The 21,459-nt window shown below is 50.2% G+C and overlaps 10 protein-coding genes across 10 annotated transcripts; 2 read left to right on the top strand and 8 right to left on the bottom strand.

The window, feature by feature from the left end:
- Nucleotides 1–530: 530 nt before the first annotated feature.
- Nucleotides 531–1,720, bottom strand: P152DRAFT_405501 (uncharacterized protein; the record flags this gene model as incomplete). The annotated part of the gene is made up of 4 exons (XM_033676816.1): nucleotides 531–1,013; nucleotides 1,070–1,253; nucleotides 1,325–1,536; nucleotides 1,595–1,720. The coding sequence occupies 4 exons, from the start codon at nucleotides 1,718–1,720 to the stop codon at nucleotides 531–533; spliced, it is 1,005 nt and encodes a 334-aa protein (XP_033530073.1).
- Nucleotides 1,721–2,064: 344 nt separating this feature from the next.
- P152DRAFT_462589 (uncharacterized protein) lies at nucleotides 2,065–3,914 on the bottom strand. Its single transcript, XM_033680380.1, has 2 exons — nucleotides 3,226–3,914; nucleotides 2,065–3,172 (listed from the first exon to the last, which is right to left on the bottom strand). Exons 1-2 carry the CDS (start codon nucleotides 3,663–3,665, stop codon nucleotides 2,194–2,196), a joined length of 1,419 nt encoding a protein of 472 aa, XP_033530074.1. The 5' UTR covers nucleotides 3,666–3,914; the 3' UTR covers nucleotides 2,065–2,193.
- A 594-nt stretch (nucleotides 3,915–4,508) lies between these two features.
- Nucleotides 4,509–6,409, top strand: P152DRAFT_222588 (STE3-domain-containing protein). Its single transcript, XM_033674499.1, has 3 exons — nucleotides 4,509–5,441; nucleotides 5,491–5,983; nucleotides 6,038–6,409. Exons 1-3 carry the CDS (start codon nucleotides 4,847–4,849, stop codon nucleotides 6,339–6,341), a joined length of 1,392 nt encoding a protein of 463 aa, XP_033530075.1. The 5' UTR covers nucleotides 4,509–4,846; the 3' UTR covers nucleotides 6,342–6,409.
- On the bottom strand, nucleotides 6,410–8,351 carry P152DRAFT_222562 (uncharacterized protein). Its single transcript, XM_033674498.1, has one exon. The coding sequence runs from the start codon at nucleotides 8,191–8,193 to the stop codon at nucleotides 6,478–6,480; it is 1,716 nt and encodes a 571-aa protein (XP_033530076.1). The 5' UTR covers nucleotides 8,194–8,351; the 3' UTR covers nucleotides 6,410–6,477.
- A 373-nt stretch (nucleotides 8,352–8,724) lies between these two features.
- Nucleotides 8,725–9,830, bottom strand: P152DRAFT_222598 (uncharacterized protein). Its single transcript, XM_033674500.1, has 2 exons — nucleotides 9,507–9,830; nucleotides 8,725–9,458 (listed from the first exon to the last, which is right to left on the bottom strand). Exons 1-2 carry the CDS (start codon nucleotides 9,736–9,738, stop codon nucleotides 8,770–8,772), a joined length of 921 nt encoding a protein of 306 aa, XP_033530077.1. The 5' UTR covers nucleotides 9,739–9,830; the 3' UTR covers nucleotides 8,725–8,769.
- A 604-nt stretch (nucleotides 9,831–10,434) lies between these two features.
- On the top strand, nucleotides 10,435–11,454 carry P152DRAFT_462593 (uncharacterized protein). Its single transcript, XM_033680381.1, has 2 exons — nucleotides 10,435–11,086; nucleotides 11,141–11,454. The coding sequence occupies exon 1, from the start codon at nucleotides 10,601–10,603 to the stop codon at nucleotides 10,997–10,999; it is 399 nt and encodes a 132-aa protein (XP_033530078.1). The 5' UTR covers nucleotides 10,435–10,600; the 3' UTR covers nucleotides 11,000–11,086; nucleotides 11,141–11,454.
- Nucleotides 11,455–11,522: 68 nt separating this feature from the next.
- Nucleotides 11,523–13,722, bottom strand: P152DRAFT_424960 (uncharacterized protein). The gene is made up of 5 exons (XM_033677227.1): nucleotides 13,097–13,722; nucleotides 12,751–13,034; nucleotides 12,486–12,683; nucleotides 12,370–12,437; nucleotides 11,523–12,307 (listed from the first exon to the last, which is right to left on the bottom strand). The coding sequence occupies exons 1-5, from the start codon at nucleotides 13,304–13,306 to the stop codon at nucleotides 11,922–11,924; spliced, it is 1,146 nt and encodes a 381-aa protein (XP_033530079.1). The 5' UTR covers nucleotides 13,307–13,722; the 3' UTR covers nucleotides 11,523–11,921.
- Nucleotides 13,723–14,918: 1,196 nt separating this feature from the next.
- On the bottom strand, nucleotides 14,919–17,274 carry P152DRAFT_462596 (cytochrome P450). The gene is made up of 5 exons (XM_033680382.1): nucleotides 17,078–17,274; nucleotides 16,653–16,922; nucleotides 15,734–16,593; nucleotides 15,527–15,670; nucleotides 14,919–15,382 (listed from the first exon to the last, which is right to left on the bottom strand). The coding sequence occupies exons 1-5, from the start codon at nucleotides 17,153–17,155 to the stop codon at nucleotides 15,211–15,213; spliced, it is 1,524 nt and encodes a 507-aa protein (XP_033530080.1). The 5' UTR covers nucleotides 17,156–17,274; the 3' UTR covers nucleotides 14,919–15,210.
- Nucleotides 17,275–18,417: 1,143 nt separating this feature from the next.
- Nucleotides 18,418–19,989, bottom strand: P152DRAFT_477357 (sterol carrier protein 2; the record flags this gene model as incomplete). Its single annotated transcript, XM_033681577.1, has 3 exons — nucleotides 18,418–19,309; nucleotides 19,437–19,758; nucleotides 19,812–19,989. The coding sequence occupies 3 exons, from the start codon at nucleotides 19,987–19,989 to the stop codon at nucleotides 18,418–18,420; spliced, it is 1,392 nt and encodes a 463-aa protein (XP_033530081.1).
- A 651-nt stretch (nucleotides 19,990–20,640) lies between these two features.
- On the bottom strand, nucleotides 20,641–21,459 carry P152DRAFT_222684 (uncharacterized protein). The gene has a single exon (XM_033674501.1). The coding sequence runs from the start codon at nucleotides 21,375–21,377 to the stop codon at nucleotides 20,961–20,963; it is 417 nt and encodes a 138-aa protein (XP_033530082.1). The 5' UTR covers nucleotides 21,378–21,459; the 3' UTR covers nucleotides 20,641–20,960.

Below are 21,459 nucleotides of genomic sequence, written 5' to 3' on the forward strand. Positions count from 1 at the left end.
CGTAAGAGGAGGAAGACGAGGGCGAGGAGGTTTGTTCGACCGATTCGATGACTTGGAACCGACACTGACTTTGACATCACAGCAAGTAAACACCTCGCTATCGACAGCAACCTTCCCTCCTCCATCAACCCTCAACGTTACCAAAGGGACAACAGACGTCTCGGACAACATCGAACACCGAAGACATTGAGTGAATCCCAGTCAGCCATCGAAGGACGAGATTGGACGTGAAGGATGACGGAATCTCACCACGGGCATTTCGGAAGCATTGTGGGGCCGGGGAGGTTATGCAATGCAATGGAGGTTGCACCATGTTGAAGCAATGAAGGGTGGTTTACAAGATCACACCACGCAGATAGCTCTAACACCGGCAATTGCCTTTGAGCGGTCTAGCTACCAAAAACTACATGTCAAGCTGTATCAAAAATAGTGGAATCCGAATGGTCGTTTCTACAAACCAAGGTTTTTTGATCCGTGATATCCACTATCCGCTACCCGTGAACGTATTGTTATATTCCCCTCGTTGCCCCTCATTGGCCTATCTTCTCCAGCAAAAACTGCTTGATAAACTCCTTTCCCTGGGCGGACGCTTCCACCAGCTCCGGCGGGAATGCAATAAAGCCGTGAGGTGCGCCAGGGAATATTTTCACTATTCCTTCTGCACCGGCCATCATCCACTTCGCGCTCATCATCACCGTATCATCTAGAAGGGGATCCTCCGTTCCACACATGAATAATGCAGGCGGCAGCTTCAAACCTCGTAGATTTTCGTAGAACGGCGAGACCATCGGGTTTGTCCGATCATCGACGCTGGTGTTCGGTAGGAAAGCATTTGAGAAGGCGCCCATGATTTTGTGGTCCAATATCAGAGTCTTATCGAAATTCACGACCGATGGGAACCAGTGAGCGAGATTGAAGGCCCCGTAGAGATAGACCAGTCCTCTCAAGCTAAAGTTAGGGCGTGACTTCAGAAGCTGGAGTCCGGCAACCGCAGTGAGGTGCCCGCCCGCAGACTGTTGTATCATCAGTTTAAATGATACTCAGCATGATGTGGCACGGCACCACTTACATCGCCGCCAATGAACATCAGCTCGCCGCCAAACTTGTCTTGAGAATTATCCACAAGATACTCGGCAGCATCGATGCAGTCTTCGGGTCCCTGAGGAAAGGGATGCTCCGGCGCAAGGCGGTATCCAACAGAAATGACCGCCAAATCACAATTATCTGCTACAAATTTGAGATACAAATCGTAACTAAACCGCTCGTTAGTGTCCAATCGTAGGAATGCAGTCGACGAGACCGTCCAAAGACGATAAGTACTCACTCACTCTCGCTCATGAGCACCCATCCTCCGCCATGAATGAATAGGTACGTCCCTTTTACCGTCCCGCTGCTGGGCAGCATCAATCGGCATGGGATATTCCTCCCCGCCTCTCGCGAAGGGATCTCAATGTTCTTGCCTTCAGGGAGACGACGGGGAGCTGGGAAGGCCGTTTGTCCCTTCTCCCGCATCTCCCGATACTTCGGTGCTCCAACCTATAGGACTATCTCAGCATTTTTTCTAGTGAAAGCCTTCTCACTCGGGAAACCTTACCTCGAACCAATACGGCGTCTTTGACATCAGGTCCTGAATCCCCTTGTTGGTCTCATACGTCTTGGCTGGCCCGGCATCGGGAGCGAATTTGGACGCGTCGAGCGTGATGTCACTTGTTAATGGCATTTTGAGCGTTGCGATGGCTCTGAACTTTAACAATAATACACTGGTATTGGGATCTTATATGTGCCTGCCACATCTTAGATATCTTAGTACGTACCTCTCTACTTATACTCCACTAGCATACATGGGATGACAATTCCTGGGGCAGCCAAGTTCCCGGAGCGGGGAATGCCCGGTAACGCCGAATTCGCCGGATGGATGAAGCGGCATGTGCGAGGGGCGCTTAGAGACGCGATGGTTTGGGTATGAAGCTACATACTTGTGTGGCATCCTAATGGAGTAGATGAAATCATACTGAATAGAAATGATATGGTCGGGTATCTTGCCAAACCATCCACACCAGGAAAGACGAGAAGACAGCATTAACATTACGTAGCTAGCTATAGAATATATAAAGAATGCCCACAGGTGGTATCTCAAGATGTGCAGTCCCATATCTAGTAGAACTCCGGCCAAAGAAACGTCAATAAATGGCACTACCGCTTTGACTGGCGCGTCATAACACGATGCGAGCCAATACCAGGCACTTCTCCTTTCCGCTTCCCTCCTTTCATCTGGTCCTGTTGACGCCCTGAAATGCGGTCAAATAAATAAGACACCGAGACATTGAGCATTTGCAATGGATACATGAAGATGGATCGCAAAACGTGAATGGGCATCATGATCGCGGATGCCACTCCGTGCACAACGCCAGTGACTAGGCCAGGTCTTTGTCCGCTCTCCGCGGCGGCAGCGGCAAGAGAGATGGCGTCTCTTAAGCGCAACTCCAGATCCTGCAGCCGCGCCTCCGTCTGGATGGTCTGGGTTGTGGCACGCTTCTCGTACCGGCGCACAGCGCGGGTCAGGGCATCGAGTTGTGGCTGGATGTTGGAGTAGACGTCATCAGCGATATCTGTCGCGTTCCACTCGGGTTGGGATCCCTTCGATTCATGGTCTCCTGGGGTTCCTGCGGCTTGCAGTTCTAGAGAAGTGATGCGCGACAGAAGGTCTTCGGAAGATGAAGGCGGAAGAGATGTGTCGCCGTGGGATTGGACGATGCGTTGGAGGTGGAGCGTCTGTGTCTGGATCATCTTGATCAAATGAGAGCATGGTCGCAGTTCGGACACGAGGAGGAATATTGTGAGGTTGTAGTTTGAGACGAGACCTTCGGAAGGCCGGGAGAGTTGACCACGGATGGTGTGGAGGAGGTATGCCCCCAATAGAGGTCCAGAAAAGCAGGCACCCAGCGCCAACAGCTCGCGCTTCCGCAACTCTTGTGATGCTGCTTGGGCGGCGTGATTCGACTGGTCGTCCGTTCTCGGAGGCTGTTCCTTAGGGGGTTTCTTGGCTTTGGGTTCACCAGATTGGTCTAGAGACTCAATCTCATCATCCTCTTCCTCGATGATTGTGTCTGATGGTGGAGCTATCGGCGGAGGTTCAAGGTACTGAACGGCTTGTGCAGAGTAATACCAGTGCCTTGGGCGTGTATTAGTTTGGTTTCCAACACGTATAAACAGCTTCAAACCCACCATGGCAACCTGACAAACCAATTCAGGAATATGGCTGCCAGTCCCAGCAACAAGATATCGGTTACAAATGCACTTCCATTCTTGAACAGCAACCCTCCAACTGCCGGAAGGAGGCCAAAAGCCAACGGCGCCGAATGCCAATGCGATGGTTCTTCATGCGTTGTATGCTCAATCCGCGACCTGGTCTTATTCGCACGGGGAAGTAGTAAATTATCCGTGGATGATCGGAGTGAGGTTGTCGCTTCATCGAGGGAGAAGTCAGAGAGAAGCGAGCTTCTCCGTCTCAACATCGGCGGTGACCGTTCTGTTGATGAACTACGCGTATAGTTTCTCCCTCCCATCCTCTGCCATTGCATGGAGGCACGCTGCACGCCTGACGATACGGCGATGGTTTCCGCACGAGTGATGCCAGGCGGGGGAGGGGGCGGTTCTTGCGTCATGAGTATTCCGCTTGGGTAGGTGGATAAGGAATTGTATAGGTACGATATGGCACCGTCGACATCAATCTGGGATTAGGCGACGCCGTGGAGAATGACGGCGGCCTTTGTGATCGCCATCCATTTGAGCAGTAGGAGTGTAGTCGAAGTTCTGGAGCTACGGCAGTGGGTGAAACTCAATCTGATGGCATGGACGTCACCACTGGACTCCTCCTGCTTCCTAGCCACCGTAGATCCGGTAATAATCCCGCGTTATGCTTGAGGATGAGCGCTGGGTGAGAAATGACGCTGCGACCTTACTTCAATTGTTGCCTTGTGGCCTCAGGCCTCAAATCGACCAAATCCCAAGCCTTGCTGCCTGAGGCTTGTACTTTTTTTCCTCTTCATCCTTACTCCAACTTGGACTTTGACTCCTCCCCATCACGCACCTTTTCGGAAATGGAACTACAGGTTTAATTAATTTAAATATGGAGATGATACTGTTGGTCTCCAATATGGTTCAGTCGAGTTGAGCAGCTGATTCGGGGCTGAGCGACGAACTTGTCGACTCTTTCGTGCCCACGATGATCCACAAGAGCAGAGCTTAGAATCTTGGAGTACAGTACAACCCCCCCCCCTATTACTGTAGTGATGGCTGATCTTGCAAAAGTTCGAAAACCCTTTCAAACTACATTAAACATATGATATATTATTCAAAGTCACAAATGGTAGCGTCAAGATTCAAGCCTCGGGTCATTCTCCCATTTCCACTGTTTCATCATGTCTTGCTTATTGAGCCCCAAAAATGGACATCAACAGCGAGGTGGCACCGAGACTGCTCAATCCGCGACCACTGGTCTCTTAAGCCAGTTTTATTCAGCAGTGAACGGCGGTCCATCATGAGTCCATGTTTCTACCCCTTATTGAGAGTCTCAATAGCCTCAATAAGGTACCCGTACTCAAAAGACACCATGAAGGAAATAAAAGTCCACATAAATCGTACTCTGTGCTCTATCTTTCCGTCTTCGTTTTCAGATATCCTCTTCTATGATCGCAGACCGTCTAATTCCCACGTCAGACCTTCTTTCGCCCTGTTCATCTCCTGTTGGCAGGAAGAATCCCAGCTTAACCAGTCGTTGATGGCCCAATCCTAATACGATCAATCAGCACACGGTCGTTTCCCTCAACATCTCGAATCCTTCACTATGGACCACCCTGAGTTTCTCCCTCGTTCTCATCAGAACCTTACTATCGAGCCCCTCTATCCTGCGGCTGTCCTGATTGCAATCTTCTCCTTCATGGCCGTCGTCCTTGACATTGCCCCCTTCTACTGGCATCTCAAGCATCGGAACACCGGAGCATACTGTCTCATCATGTGGTTCATCGTGCTGAATATCTTCAACGTGATAAATGCTATGGTCTGGCCTCGAGACAACATCGCAGACTGGTGGAGTGGCGTTGGGTTGTGCGATGTGGAAATTCGCGTGATCACGGGAAGTGGAGTGGGCATTCCCTGTTCACTCATCATTATCCTGAGCGCCCTCGCTAGAGTGCTCGATACTGATAACACGGTGGTTGTCCCATCTCGAAAAGACCGTATCCGACGGATAGTGAAGGAGCTACTTCTCTGCTTTGGCGTGCCGGTTCTGCATATCGTTCTCTCCTATGTTGTTCAAGCGAATAGGTTCTACGTCTTCGGAATCGCTGGGTGCTACTTCTCCCATGATTGGTCATGGCTGGCCATCGTTTTAGTAACGTCGTGGCCCATTATTGCGACGCTAGTGGCCTCATACTATGCAGGTATGTGATTCGGGGAAAATAAAGAGAACTCGCGCTGACATAGAGAAAGTGTTGGTGATTTACCGTATTTATCGGTATCGGCAAGGATTCGCCAGCGTCCTTCGAGCAGCCGAGACGTCCAAATCGCGATTCATCCGTCTTTATTTGATGGCTGGCGTCTGCATCCTGGTTGTTCTTCCAATCTACACCTACCTTCTCGTCTTCTACCTCACCATGGGCGTTAGTCCATACTCCTGGGAACGAGCTCACGAAGACATCACCAGAATCCACATGGTGCCGAGCCAGGGAACAATCCCAGTCGACCGCTATGCTCAACTTGTGGGCGGCTACCTGACGTTCTTCATCTTCGGACTTGGGCAGGATGCCGTGCAGCTTTATAGCTCATGGTACCACAAATCTGGACTGGATAGAGTGGTACCCGACATGCGGCGGCTGAAAAGCATCACGTCATCTCTTCGCACCAGGTCGTCGTTCAGCAGCATGGCAAAGTCTGTCAGCAGGAAGTTTAGCACACAGGGAGATATCCATGTCACATGTTCTTGGTATTTTCTCTATTTAATCTGGGTATTGAGACGCTTACTAATTAGAGCGTACAGGTCAGTTACTGAAACCACACAACCTGCGGGTTCTCCGGAGCATCCTCGAGCGCAAACCGGCGGCGACAAGTTCCATTGGTCATTTGATGAGGAGATGGGAGGAAACTATAATGTCGGGAGCATGCGCTGGACGAACGCGTTCCAGTTCTTTAGTCGATTCAGGAATCGATCGTCGGGGGCTGGCGGACCAACTCCGCCACCGAAGGAAGTCCCGCGACTTGATATCCAGCGTTTCTCTCAAGACGCGGCCTGTGAGACGGATCTTTCTCCGATGACGAAGGAGGCTGCGAATGCGCACCTCTGATAACACACAGGCTTGGCTGGGGAGGGAAACAGAAGGTGCAATGCAGATAATTTGATTCGAGCTTATTTATACAAATTTTCATGGGTGTCGAGAACGCGGTCGGTTGTCTGGGGCTGTAGTATGAAAGGAGGCTTCATCAATTGTATAATTGACCTGCTTCTCCATCGCCTTTGTCCCTTCCGATTCTACGCCGTCTCAAATTCTTCTTCTTCCCCTTGTGCTCCTCTTTCTTCACCCGTAGGGTCTCCCGTCGCTTATCCTGGCCTTTTCTGTTCTTGTCATTTTGGAACCATCTCATGTTCAATTTCGACCAGTGATCCACCCGTTGAGCGCCCGCAAGGATGTTGTATTTCTCCAATGCCACCTTTATCTCCCGAACCCTCTTACTCGTGTAGTTCCCCATCGGACACGGTGCAGGGACCCACGGGTGCGTCGCATTTTGTCGCATGTTTCCCTTCCCATCCACTTCCCACACACAGTTGAACCGGATTTGCTCAGCAGACAACTTATCGATAGCGTGCATCTCTGACTTCGTCACCGTCCCCCCCTGCCTTCGCTTGTCGACGGATAACTTCCCATGTTCCTGCCGATAGCGTTGCATGGCAGTGCTCATGCAATTCAACATCCCTCGGATATCTTTCGGATCCTCCTTACTCCAGTCGATGTCGTGCATTCGATCGATGAGGTCTGTGGGTCCAATGCGAGGGTCGATGTCTTGAAGCATCACAAGATACCAGGCCGGTGCTTCTTTCTTGATCCTGTCGGGGATTCGAGGGTCGAATTGGTTGAGTTTGCGACCGCTAGGTACTGTCAGGGGTTGGTCGATTCCGACTAGCTTTAAAGTGACTCTGTCAAGGTGGCTCGTGTCGTGTTCCATAACTGCGCATTCAGGGGGCAGGTGGTTCTCGTGGTACTTCCGGAGAAACGAGGGAGAGGGTGTTGGCTGAAGTGCTTCCTGGTGTGGTTGGAGTGTCAACGGATGACCCAGCAATCGAGCCTCATAGTCTGTAGCGGGAGCTAAGAATGAAAGTTTCTCGTCGTCTGGGAGATTGGTGTCGGGAAACCATTGCGGGTGGGTGTCGTCAACCCATCCTCCCCATTCCTCATTGGGTTGCGGCCGGAACATGAGAGATTGTTCGTTCTCTTTCTTGAGCGCATAGAAAGGCCCCTCGCTATACCCCTGTGCGGGGTATTCTAGGCCCGCGAAAATAGAGTCTGGTGGTTCCGATTCACGAGAAGGCGTGAAATGAGGAGGTAAAGGATTTGTGAATCCAGTGATAGGATCGGCACTGAGTCTAGGCCACTGATATCCGAAAGAGATGGATGATTGAGGAGTAGACGGTGTTTCGGTGATTGGAGTATTCATGCCATCCTGAACGAGGAGAGCGGGATCGACAAAGTCGTCTGGCACCAATGCTTCTTCCTGAATTCCAAATTCCGGGTCAAAAATGTGCATATCCACATTTGGCTCTCCTGGAGCCGCTCGGTTATCCAAACCAAACTGAGTATGGAAGGGCAGGTTTTGCTTGGTCTCTGGATTCGACACTCGGAGTGATCCATCATAATCACCAGGCTGGTATTGATGACCGTCAAGAGACTGAAAGAGGATGTCTGGCCGATTATCATTGGTAGTTTCAGTCAACAAATCTTGTCCCGCACCGGGCAGCATAGGATTGTAGTATCGAGGAGCTTGACCATAATCATTCTCCTGAACAACTTGTCTAAGATCCGCCGGTATGGTAGGGTCATCGTGGAGGTATTCCTGTAAGGCTCGTCGGAACTCCTCGTCTCGCGATTCCTCCTCTTCCCCTGAGCCGAAATCCTGGCCTGGAATGATACCAAATCCCGACATCGGTAAGGACAGGACGGTCCAATGAGCACAGTAATGACAGTAGGATAGTTGGGCAAATTAAGTTGGAACACAGCGCTGGATTGCAACAAGAGCAGAGTGAGAGGAAAAGAGGATAGGGTGTTGATGAGGGAGTGAAATGGTCCGTCCACATGCACAATAAAGGATTGTGCGAATTTAAAAGTGTTCCAACGGAACGTGGCAGAGAGGCCTGGATTCGAGACAGAATGAAGCTCATGAAAGGGCTGCATAGCCAGACACTGAATTCGCGACTTTTCCATGGCTTGGGGCTGTTACAACCCTTTGCGCACACTCCACAATGGGATTTCCACCATCTAGACAACCGCATGTTCGAGAAGTTCCTTCGTGGAGAAAGTGTTCGCAGACTCCATTGCTTTGTCAAACAAAGGGGAAAGGTTACACATTTGTCTTGCACTTCGACAACTCATCGTTGACCACAAAGCAGGCTGCTTTGGACAAAGACCATTGATATCTCTGGAAAGACTCTCTTCTGTCGATGGACATCTGCCTGATCTTCATGTCTTCTTCTGCCAAACGCAACACGCATCTCAGGCCCCCCTAAGGGGCCTCATACATGGGACCGCCGTGAAATCTTGCGTCTGGTCGTGTCGGGTGAGTTTTCAGTTCAGGGGTATTTAGCTGCGGGGTTGGAGTCTGCATTTCATAATATCCTTGGGGAAAACTGGGCTGATATGGAGGGGCAGAGGCTTCCAACTGCGCCACACCAGGATTGGCTGCCGGTGAGTATTCATACTTGGCTGGTGGAACCACAGGTTGACCTGCTAATTCGGGTTTCATAGGATCATCTGGCAACGAAATCCCTCTGGCAGCGGTCTGCTTCTTCTTGCGTCGAAATAGGCAAAATCCGAGAAAAGCCAGCGCGATAACCAAAACTCCGACCCCGACGCCCACACCAGCTGCGATAGCAATATTCGACGAGCCCGAGGTCGCTGAAGACGTTGACGCTGGGGTACCATCGGCCCCTGTTGTTCCCGGGCGAATCGAGGAGGAGGCGGTCGATGCGGACTGGCTCGGAAAGATGCCCTGTTGGGAAGCCGTTCGAAAAGAAGCAGGAGGGGCCGTAGACCGGGAGAAAGGATCAATCGTGGCAAAGTCGAATATGATCTCAGGGCTCCCTATATTGAATTTTAACTCCTGCTTCGCGCAGCAGTCGTCGTCGTCGCTGCTCATACAACAGTATTCCGTACCACCACAATTGGTTAGTACCTCATAGGAGTTCTTCGAGTCTGCAGGTCCATTAGAATGAAGGTTGCTTTGAGCAAAAGTCCACTTACATTCTTTGCAAAACTGCGGACAATTGGGGTCTTTCCAAGTTTGGTCGGTGCAAGCTGCTCGATAAGTATATGCCCCAGGGACATTGCAAAGTCCATTGCTCAGACATTGGTCTTGCTGGCTTGGGAGGCAACATGACGAATGGGTGTCGCCTGAACACGGATAGTACTGATAGTCAGTTGCATTCGAACCGTCCGGAAGATAGCAGGAACGTAGTTCAGGGTATGCCGCCATTGCAAGAAGACAGATTCAGGACCAAAAGACTAACGATATAATAGCACGAAGAGTTTTCAAGCGACACGATGTCAAAAACATCACGATATTCACACCACTAGATACTTCTGGGTATTTATTCCGCTGTCCTAGGGACATCCAATGGTCCAACCACCAAGCAAGGTACACTCACCTTTTAGGGAGGATGGAGGATTACCCGCACATGAAAAGTACAGATGCGCGTATAGTCAACTCGATGGTATCTCGTTGCTGCAACGTCATTGGCTTGCTAGACCATTTCTCGTATCTCGATTCGACGATTCTATTTCTATTCGTGTTCGGAGATTGCAGGGCGTGGGGCACCGATACGTCGTCTCATGGCTCATGCTGCTCTAGTTCAGCACAGGAGGGACAGAGCACTCACGGCTGGAGAGCGAGCACATTACGAAGACATCGTAGTTTAGTTCTTGAAGGTGTCAACTGTCAAGTGTAAACGGGTGTTTTCATTTCATTTTCTTGAGTTCTTGGAGTGTGTTAGTGAGAGAGGTTGAAGAATATGAAACGATTGCTGCGACGTTGACATTGATGAAGTCTCCCTTTCATTGGCTGGGTTCACCGAACATCTTCGCCGAGAATTCCGTCCGGAATTTTTGCAACGTTTATCATTTCTGCATGGGTCTCGACGACGTTAGCTTTCTCTCAATAAAATCATTTGGTAGACGCTTTCTTTGACGGACTTGCATCGAAGCTGTACCAATTCTTTTCTGTATTTCTCGGTTTACTTGTTGTCCGAAGGGTTTCCTCGAGTCTGCACCCAGCCTTCACAGCCAGTATCCATTCCACCGCCGAGTGTGCAGAAAAATAGTCTCCATGTGAAGTGGAAATGATTCAAACGGATACTTGCGTTGAGCGTATGCCAATCAGCGATGCGATTCTCCAGGGCATATATCATTCAGACCAGTCCATGTACCCTGCGCCCTTGACTTACAAGCAGCTGCAAAGCTGGGTACGCGCATGTCCTCAGTCTTGCCTTGCTTACGCTATGTCGAGGGATGGACAGCCGTCATCTCACATGGAAACTGTAGGGGCAGTCATTTTCCTTCCAGTTAAGCAAGCATACTGGAAACAGTTGATCGTTGGCAAAGTCAAAGAGACTGAAATAGACGCTAGCGCCATGTTGTCAACAGCTTCTGGATATAAAATCGGGTTGCACTGCTTCCATATCGAGAAGTTCGAAAACTGGGGTGGTCAAAGCAGAAAGTCGCTTTTCCACAGTATGTGATGGCAGACGTGGACCAAGTCGCCTAAGACAATGGCTGGGCCGTTGTTGGTTAAAGTACTAGTTAACTACTAACTTACTTGTACTCTGGTATGTGGAACCCATCGTGAGATATACAATACTTTAGCTAATGGGAAGACCTAGCCTTAACTGCCACAACTGCAGGGAAAAAGACATTCCTCAAACTTGGCTTTACGCCGTCTGATTACCAGGAGGTCTTTGTGCAGTCTACTAATGACCTGATCAAAGAGGTCAAACTGATCCGCGTCCATCCTGGAGACTCACCCCCATCTTATGAACCGGGCCAAGATGACCAAATCATCATTGATACGTGTATGATGGTCCATTGTAATGATACATAGTTACTTGCAAAAGAAACTGGGCATTGGCTGTTTGGAGCTACTCGTTTCTGTTTTGTAGCATAGTATTTGGTATGTATCGGACATACCCCGTCCAGGATTTGGGGAATCATTTTATGAATCTGCAGGAATAATATGAGGGCAATGTGAAGCGGTTCTTCATCGGTAGGCATTGTTGTCTAAAATTTACAAGTGGTAATATTCCAAGTTCCATTCAGGATCATCAGTAGTTCGTCCAACCCAAGATGCTCATGTACATTTTTTCGCCGGCCTGCAGCTTGATGTGCTAGGCCAGCGATCTCTCTGTACAATCGAATCCTTCAAGTCACCTACCAACTCCCACTTGTCCTGTGAACTCATGACGACACGATTGCCTGGTCGGTCATGAAAAGATCCTGGAGCCTAGATTCTCCCCGGATCATGAGGGCCTTTTCATCAGAACCCTTGGGTGGAACGCCAAGTTTTCCGCCACGTCCCAAGTCCACAGCACGCGCCTTTGTACAGTTGACGACGCTAAAACGAAGCACCTAAACGCCCTCAAACAATATTTTCCAAGGGCAAGCAACTCATGACACATGACCGTGAGGCCCACGGATGTCAGTCCGAATATCGGTTTGAATATCGGTTCGGAAAACCCACTCCTGGCTCTCGTCGTCGCTTATATTCCCCAATGTTCTCGTCTTCACTGGCGCTGGGGATGCCTTCATCTCCACGTCCCGTGTGACATGGATGTCCCGGTATCCAGCCCGGTGGCTCTGGTGGGACGAGAGAGGACCGCCATAGGTGAGATCCGTGTGTCGACGGGAATTCAGTGCGCCACTGCGATTGTCGGTGGAGTGCACGAGGCCGGGGAAGCATTTGCGCATAGCCGGACGGATCCCGGGGAGGCAGCCGCAGATGATTCCGAGGCCAGTTTCAACGTCGGTAATTACGTAGATGATAGTGCCGATGTCTATATGGTATGGTCAGCGCCGAGGTCGTGTGAAAGGGGTCTAGTGTTGGCCTTTGACGTACGTGTTACGTCCCAGGTGTCAAAATATTTAACTATATATCCAATCCGAACGATACTCACTATACAGACGCTAAACCAAGTCAGCAACGGGTGGAATGAATGATTTGGCACTACTGACATGACTCCTAGGCTGAAAGATAGGATCAGCCCAACCCGCTTATTAAGGCTCAGTTTGACCTTCCAGAGATAATGTACCGGCCAGAGGAAGACCAAACAATCCGTGAAGGCGTTCACGGCTGTCATAGCAATACTAAATGGCTCAAGATTCATGCATTTCCTGTCGACCTTGAAATAGTCCCAAGCGTCTTTAATAGGCCTAGAGAATGTCAGACTTGGATACGCACAGTCCCGGCAGTGACCGGTACAGACGGATTGCTTCTTACCAACATTGGAATATCGGCGGTAGAGCCCAGGCGAGTCCGGTTGCAATCAAAAGGACGATACAGACATAGTTGAACCGTGAATTTGTGCGGGATGGAAATATGCGGAGGTATGTCAAGCAGACGGAGATCTTTGTCAACGCGGATGTTGGGCCAAACAAAACTTGTGTGGCGACAGCCATTTTGGCGATGGTTGGTACCCATTCCAACTTGACGTCGTAGAGATGTCGACCAACGCCCACATCCAACTCGACTATATGTAATATCGCAGTTGCCACCGCGCATACCTGATATCCTGTCAGCATTTGCTTCAGGGGGGTCGTCGATGTGGACCAATATCTGGACTCACATATGCCATTAACATGGTCCAATCGTCCATTCCCAGCGCATTGCGAATGATTATGATTCGTGAATAGAACCGGCATACGATGAATATCGTGGTCAGAACTATCAAAGTGATATCCACTCCCCAAACCAGTGGATCGAGCACATCGCGCGGGTTCTCGTAGTCCGGAGTTGGCCAGCTGAGGACGACATCGAGTGTCGGTAGTTGTGACATGATCGACTAGACTCAAAGAACAATGGTGAATCAATGCAGGCTCAAGACTCTTGAAGACGTTGAAGATTGCTCCGAAGGGACATAATCATTTTTGGGTTTCCACCTAAGACAAGTTGCCTCGCGGATGAGTTTGCATATAGGAAATTGAATTGATATCCAAGGTCAGATCCGATCGGACTAAGGTGGGCACCGCTAGGAGGTATATCATTTATCAAGGGTCCGTCAACGTCTGGGGTGGTGAGGACGAGAACCATTATTACTCCATTGCAGCCACTACACCCACAGACTCTGTTTTGCGGCGAGCATGAGGCAGGGCTGGTATGGATGAACGCCTCGGGCACTCGACCATACAATACTGCATTCTGGCCTCTGGGTGCGGTACGTCGTGTCAGGGAGGGGGTAAGGATCAAGGCAGAATAGAGGCCGCTGTACGGAGTATCCCGACCATTACCAGTGAACTTTGAGCATTCGAGGTGTCTGGGGAAGAGTGCGTAGTTGGTTGCTCTCCACTTCCCCGGATACACTAGTGGCGCCATATGCCCTAGCCCCTAAGATTCAGTCGTGGCCAGGCATGCAGCGTCCATAGCATTTGGCCCTTGGCAGCGCGTCCATGCTCCAATGGAATAGCTAGGAATATTGGAGAAATTGTTACCAGCTAGTACGATTTAGGAGGGCTGGAGGGGGTCTTGGATCTGACACGGATCGCAAATGTTTCGGATTTCGGTCCACAGTGCAGGAAAGTAGCGACCATGTCGAATTCCGGGGGTATTAATATGTGATCAACCTGCAAGTACATGGGGTATACCTGTAACGAGTGCAGGACTTGACGGAAGAAACCAAAGGCATTCCGAGTTTCCGACAGGTGACAAACTGAAAATGTCATTTCGGTAGCGGCTTAACCTTGTATCCGTTACCTGATGGCGAAGCCTTTTCGTCGAGGAGGAAACCGTTGAATACTCGAGGTACAGGTACGCCCAGAGTTTGGAGCAGCGGAAAGGGAATTCAATATTTTCCCCACCTTATGGATGATGATTTACATAGTATGGTCCCATCAGTGAACAGTCGGTCCTTTTGAGCGGAATTTCCCTAGATACGAACCCTGCGACTTGCGAGGTACCTCTTCCTGACGGGTGTGTTGATCATTGGTGGCACCGTAATTACTCCAGTTTTAACTCCACTGTCTCCATAGGCTCCATAGCGGGAATGACCCGAGGTCTAGCCCAGTCCGGCATCGTTCAATTTTCCACGCACAGTCGCCCTCGGGATGAAGATCAGACGCTGAGAAGATGGCGTTTTCGAGCTGTTGATCTTCGTTCTAGTTGCTATTCTAGGTTGACAAGATTGAGTCGGAAAATCAGATCACTTCGGTCCCGATTTGTGTTGGACGATACTCTGTTGGGTCCATGTTTAATTTAACAGCATATTGAATTTGAACCTTGGGACCGCTGGGAGGCGCTGCGTCGTGTCGCCCTACGATGTAGTCCATAGAGGCTTGGGCGGCTGGAGCCTGGAGGGCAGAACAGAGCCAGACTCGAGCGCTACTGCCTTTGGGCATTCCGGTAATACATAGTAGTAAGGATGGAGTACTCCATACATGATTCAGTATTGGTACTATTACACGGTGCTAAGGCTAAAAGTGTTGTGGTTCGTCTCACTTTCAGCAGTTATTCCCGTCTGTTGCTACTCACGCCACGCGTGCCCGTGAATCCGCAGCTCCATGGGCTTGTGGCATGAATAGGTACTGGTACGGAGTATGGTATCCATGGCGTATTTCCAAACGCCGACTAAAAGTAATATGGAAGAGTATGTACCCAATCTCGGTTCCCTCCACCTGCACTCTTCACGCTTCTCTATCGGGTTACAACCATTTACGGGATTCACACTAAGTTCAGCTCCCCTTTTTTTCAATTCTTCACTCCGTCCCTGGGAGCCAGGGATATCTTTGCGTGCAACGGTCCCTTCGCCCACAGCACATAGACCTTCTGATCGTTCCAATCTTCACTCTCTGGCAGGAGTTGGAATTCGAAGTTCCAAATTAGGCGGGCAACAATAAGCCTCATTTCTAGATACGCGATGCTTCCAAGAAAGTCAGTGATTGCCAAAAGTCGATCCTGATCGTCCTATGATTTTGTCCTGAAAGGGGCTAGCGACGACAATCTCTGCGGCAAGGAGTCTCTCCATCTGCGACGAAGACGAGAAATTATGGGATGGACCACTTACTTCTTTCCAATGCAATTCCTTGGTCCCATGCTAAACGGATGCAGAACATCAAAGCGATCGTTTTTGTATCGCTCGTCTCCGAGGAATCTCTCCGGCACGAACTCGTATGGGTCACGGAAGTTGGTGTCGGAATGGTACGACGCCCTTGATCAATCAGTCAAAATAAATCTGAGGAGCAGCTGCCTGTCGCAAAAGGGGAAAACATACCAATGCGAAACGCCCACCACCGTTCCGCCAGGAATCCATATGCCGTCGATGTACTCGCCTTCGCCAGGGACCACACGACCCAATGATGTCGGTATTGGGGGATAAATCCGCAGAGACTCCTCCAGCACAGCGGTCATGTACCGACACTTGCTGACGTTATCGTAGCTGATGTCCGCTTCATTCTTGAAAGTCCCACGGATCTCCTTGACCAATTTCCGATAGACTCTCGGGGTCCGTAACAGGTAATAGAAGCATCCCGATAACAGAGTCGCGGTAGTTTCGCTGCCCGCGATAATAAGCACCTCGGAATTCGCCTCCATCTCCGAAACCGACAACCCTTCGGGATCTCCCATTGTCTCTAAAATCTCGCCCATGAAGTCCGGTCGTGAGGTCTCCATGTGGATTCGTTTCTGGACTTTCGCCGTCGTTAGTGCGATATGGTCATCCCTACCTTTCTTGATCTTGGGCGGCAAAACAGCGTTCAGAAGCCAGAGTGCCCCTGGGATCAGCCGAAGACATTGGACGACCACCACTGCGCGAAGAAAGTCGAACGTGAGTTTGATCCATGGGTGCAAATTGGCGTTCTCAAGGCACCCGAACGACTCGCCATACGCAAGGTCTCCGATGACGTCGAAAGTGGTATAGTTCATCCAGGCCGCTAGGTCGACCTTCTGCCCTACCCGCTCTTTCAGTCGGATAACCAGAAGGTCAACGTAGCGCATTATCATTGGCTCCTGACCCCTGAGGCTTTTTTCAGAGAACGATGGACTGAACAGCTTTCGAAGCCGCGAATGCATAGGACTTGGTGCATTTAGAATGCTCCAATCTCTCCCAGGTTGTCTCTCATATTGATCGGGATCCTACTGTCCGTCAACTGAGGTGTCTGGAGAATACCAACACATTCGGGCCTTCATCGAACCTTTTCCATCTGGGAATATCGATGGCCACTCCGATACCCGTATATCTCGTGCCAGGCGCCAGGCGAATTGAAACTCAAGAGATTGATACCCACCCGCACAACCGGCCCATATTTTTTATGAAGCTTGGCATATTCGAACACCAGGTCGCCATGGAAGTTTCTGTAGTGGTGCACGAAAGGGGTCGCATTTCGAAACCTGGGTCCAGGGAACTTGGCGAGCGGATGGAAGTAGGCATTGTAAATCGCTTTGGAGATCAAGTAGATCAACGACTGCAAGCTTCCGTGTCAGTCCAAGCTTTCCAAGATCCTTCTCTTTTGCGATTTCATCTCCATCCCAAGCGCCGTTTCGAGGAGTTCAAGGCATAAAGCCGTTCAGACCATCACCGCTCCATTGTGAGAGCGAAAAGGGAAGGCTGGGTACGCACCGCAAGGATAGCCACCAAGGCCACACTGCCAGGTCGCATGGAATTCACCTGTGCAATCTGCGCCAATAAGCCAGCCATCAGGGAGTTTCCAGATGTCGTGCAATAGTTTCAAATAAAGTAGCGGGCACACCTGACGCCCATAACAGTCGAGATAGAGGTTGTGCAAACCGACACGGATTTCTTTATGGTTCAGTGCGACATACTTTTAACCTTCCCAATTCGATGGTAGAATTAGCCTTTCGTCCCCAATTAATTAGGTATAAAATGTGTGGGACCAACCCTGGTGGTACGTTCTTGGATTTCTCGACAGCATTGCTTTGCTGCATGAGTCGCGGAGCGAGCAGGCTATCGTGGGATTGGACTCAATGCAGTCTTGGAAGTTAAACACCACCTACTCCAGCATCCAGCTTCTAACCCTTGCCAAACTCAAATTAGAAGATTTCTAGAAGCTGGTCGACGGAATGTTCCATATGACCAGATGCTGCACGTCGAAGGTTGGACCGCAGGAGTGACCACTGCATTCATCGGGGCTGGGAGCATCGGCCCATGTAGCCACCCAGTATTAAATTCATACCGCGATTGGACATCTCCTTCTGCCACCATTCCGTGATCGGAGCGTTTTACGGAGTAGGGCCATTAGTGACCCGAAGACTGAAGGGGATTGAGAATTTGAGATCATCCTTGACTCTTGGGTGTGAACATTGACAGTTGACAGGAGCAGCATTGCGTCGACATTCGATGCACGGCGGACCACCCTGTCTTACGATGCTTGTCGAACCCGGGAACAGGCCCGATGTCCCTATCGGCGGATTCCACAGTTCGCCCAACAGCCACAGAACGAAATGGAGATTCATGCTGCCACTTTGCGAGCCAGTGGACTGGTTGTAACTAGTTCCACCACACCGGCTCGCTCCGTAGAAGTGATGCCAAATAGACAATGGGGCAGTGGGGTCCCATGTATGATGTACATACTATGTAGTAGCTTTCGCGTGGCAGCAGTTACTCCATCGACCTGGATGAGCTAGACTGGTCCTTGGAGCAGGATTCGCTTCACAAAGGCTCCAATATCCATTGCGGTCGACACCGAATAAGAATGGTCGGTGGAGTTTCCTTGGTTTCGTTCTTCAGTTCTTGTGTCAATCCTTGTCCAATTGGGGGAAATAAATAATAGATCGGATTAACCGACATGGTTGCACAGCAAGACAGTCGCAAAAATTGCTTGAATTTCTCCAGACGAACAATCAAACTAAATATGTACAGTTGAATGACGCTTCTCAAATTGTCTTGACGTTAAATTTCTTCACGGCTTCTTCGCTGTAAGGCACCGGCTTTCCAGCACTCTACAATCGTGCCTCGATCAGGTCAATAGTGTTGTCGGTAGCAAATGCGCAAGGAGCCTTTTTGCTCATCACAGTCTCAGCCTGAGCCCGGGTGATGTATCTGGCTGCCGTCGCCGGGTTGTAACCAAGACCGCTGCGTTTCGCGATCGTAGCCTCGTCGATCGGAATATCGGTGTTCTTCTTGCCATCAGCACGCTTGTAGACGGTGATGACGACGCAGCCGCCCAAGCCCAGGTTATGTTGCAGCGCAACGTCGATGTCCTTGACGAGACGACCGTTGTTGGCCCATCCTCGCAACTGCCAGGTCAGTTCGGCGCACTGCGCAAGACCGGTGGCACCGAGAGGGTGTCCCTTGGAGATCAGTCCACCGGAGGGGTTGACGACGACTCGGCCTCCGTAGGTGATGTCTCCGTTGCGGACCAGGTGGTGGGCCTTACCCTTCTCGCAGAGGCCTAGCCCTTCCAAAGTGATCAATTCGTTGGTGGAGAAGCAGTCGTGCAACTCAACCACCTTCACATCGTCGATAGAGACCTTGGCTTCGTTCAACGCGGCCTTCGCAGCACGGCCAGTCATGTCATAGCCGACAAGAGACATCGCGGAGCGATTGTAGTGCTCGGGAGTGTCGGTTGCCAGGGACTGGCCAGCCATCAGGACGGCATGAGCCTTCAATTCCGGCCGGGCATCCAGGAATTTTTGGGAAACAATAACAGCGGCACCAGCTCCGTCGGAGGTGGGTGAGCATTGCAGCTTGGTGATCGGGTAGTAGATCATCGGTGACTGCTCAATCTGCTCGAGCGTGTACACGTCCTGGAACTGCGCGTACGGGTTTCGGGACGAGTGCTCATGTGATACTCTTGCGATCTCAGCGAAATCCCTGGCTGTGGCTCCATACCTATAGGAAAAGGTCAGCATATGTGAGACTGAGCAGGACTTGTCCAATATATAATGTCTCTGGAAGGAAATTCGCGTCGAACCCCCAGTCTCCCATCTTTTTATGAATAGGCGAAAGGCTGACTTACTTCTCCATGTACTCCACTCCGGCATTGCCGAATTGTTGGGGGTTTGGAGGCGCCTGCTTCAAGCCGTGGGTCTCCGACAGCATCTTAATCCTCAGATCACCCGAATTTGGCATTTTCGGCGCACCCGTCACGTTCCCACCAAGTGGTCCCGGTTGCATCTGCTCAAAACCAATGACCAGCACGCAGTCATGGATCCCGCCCTTCACGAAGTTGCGGGCCATGTTCAAGCCTGTGGAGCCGGTTGCGCATGCGTTGTTGGTGTTATACATGGGAATACCCGTCATTCCAAACTGGTAGAAGCAGCGCTGGGCACGGCAGGTGTCTGAATCGGTCAATTTCGAGTCGGTCAGACCGGGTTTCTTCGCAGGAACTTACCTCCGACACAGAAGCATCCAATACCAGCCTGAACATCGTCATAGGTGACCCCAGCATCCAGCATGGCCTTTACACCGGCTTCGAAGGCCATCTCAGTGTAGAATCGGGTAAGACGGGGCTTGAGGAATTTACACATCCCCACCCCAAGGACGTAGACATTGTTCTGATTGGACGACATGGTGATAGCTACAAAGCTTGAACACACTTGATAGAGGCAGAGAAGGGTTTCTTAGAGACCAAACTTGAAGAACCAAACTTGACGATAATAATTAGAAAGCGGCAAATTATGGAAGATCCAAACTCGCTGAAATATGAGAATGTATGCGCTGACTTAGACTGTCGTTGCTGCGGTGTTGCCCCATTGCCGGGGTTGCTCCATTGCCGGTCTTACTCCATTGCCGAGCTCGGTTGAGATGGCTGACAGCTGGTGTGGAGTGTGGAGTGTGGAGCGATCGTAGAGTTCGCAGATCCGAGGTCAGGGAAGATCTCCAGTATGTTCGCCAACCACTCAAAGCTAGTTAATGGGGTAGATTACTCATATTGGAGCTATCAGTAAACAACTTTCGTGAACAACTTTGATGAACACAGTTCTTGAATGATCTCTTGAGCTTTCTGGGTGATTTGTCGTCCTTCATGATCATTCCCTTTGGCTCACGTTTGGTGGCTGGGATTTCGCAGGCATCGGCCGAGAAAGTTCCTGGGCATTAGCGGTAGACGTTTCCGTTTAAGCTCATATTTTCAAGGCTTTCATTCCCAGTCACATAATTATGGGGATATCACCATGAACATAATTAGATCAAACCCAGAGAAGAACTGGTTTCGACCAAATTGGCTGTTCAGGAAGACATTTAATTAACATCGTGAGTGGAAGCCACACGTGACACACACGTGGCTCTAAGTCACGTGCATCAGCTTGATCCATCATCAACTGTCGTGACTACAGTTCGGCTGACCTCGAAAAAGGTTCGGCTGACCTCACGTGACCCATTTCATCACCTAGAAAGTTCATCTAACCAAATTCGGAGGTCAGTTGAGCTTCATCAACAAATCCTATACTAAGATTTAATATATCACTATTGTTAGCTCCTTCGACTGAAGTTTGAAGCGTATCTCGATGTCTTGTCCAATTTATGAGTCAAAGCATATATTCTACTGACGTCGCTGTCTCTTGTGCGGGCTAAGTCCTTTCCAAGCATTTGAAGCCCTCTCTGCTGCAGCCCTCTTCGGACGCTGTCTGCGCACATCCTGAGACCTAGAAATAAAATTTTGAGCACCGACTTGTGCAAATCTTTCGGCGTAGAAATCATTCATATCTCCAAAGTGATAATTCCATGCCATTGTTGGAGTGCAGGAAGTATACACTCCCCTTGTAGCGAGAGCCATATTCCGTGCTTCCATCAGTTCTATCGGGTCATTTTCCTGCCCCGTCTCTGCCAAAAAATTGGTCACTGTGCCAAAGTTACTACAGTTATATAGTACAGGCTGAAGCCGTCGACGTTCGATATCAGTAAAGAACTCTTCTAACGACGGAGGTTGCCAAGTAGGCTGTAGAGGGGATCGAGCCATAGGAATAGGCACAGTAACAGAGACTGGTAAAGACGAATAAGATAGAATAGGGGAAGATATAGGGGCAGGTGTAGGGGTCAAC

Source organism: Eremomyces bilateralis, assembly GCF_010015585.1.
Source record: "Eremomyces bilateralis CBS 781.70 unplaced genomic scaffold P152scaffold_36, whole genome shotgun sequence".
Classification (NCBI taxonomy): domain Eukaryota; kingdom Fungi; phylum Ascomycota; class Dothideomycetes; order Eremomycetales; family Eremomycetaceae; genus Eremomyces; species Eremomyces bilateralis.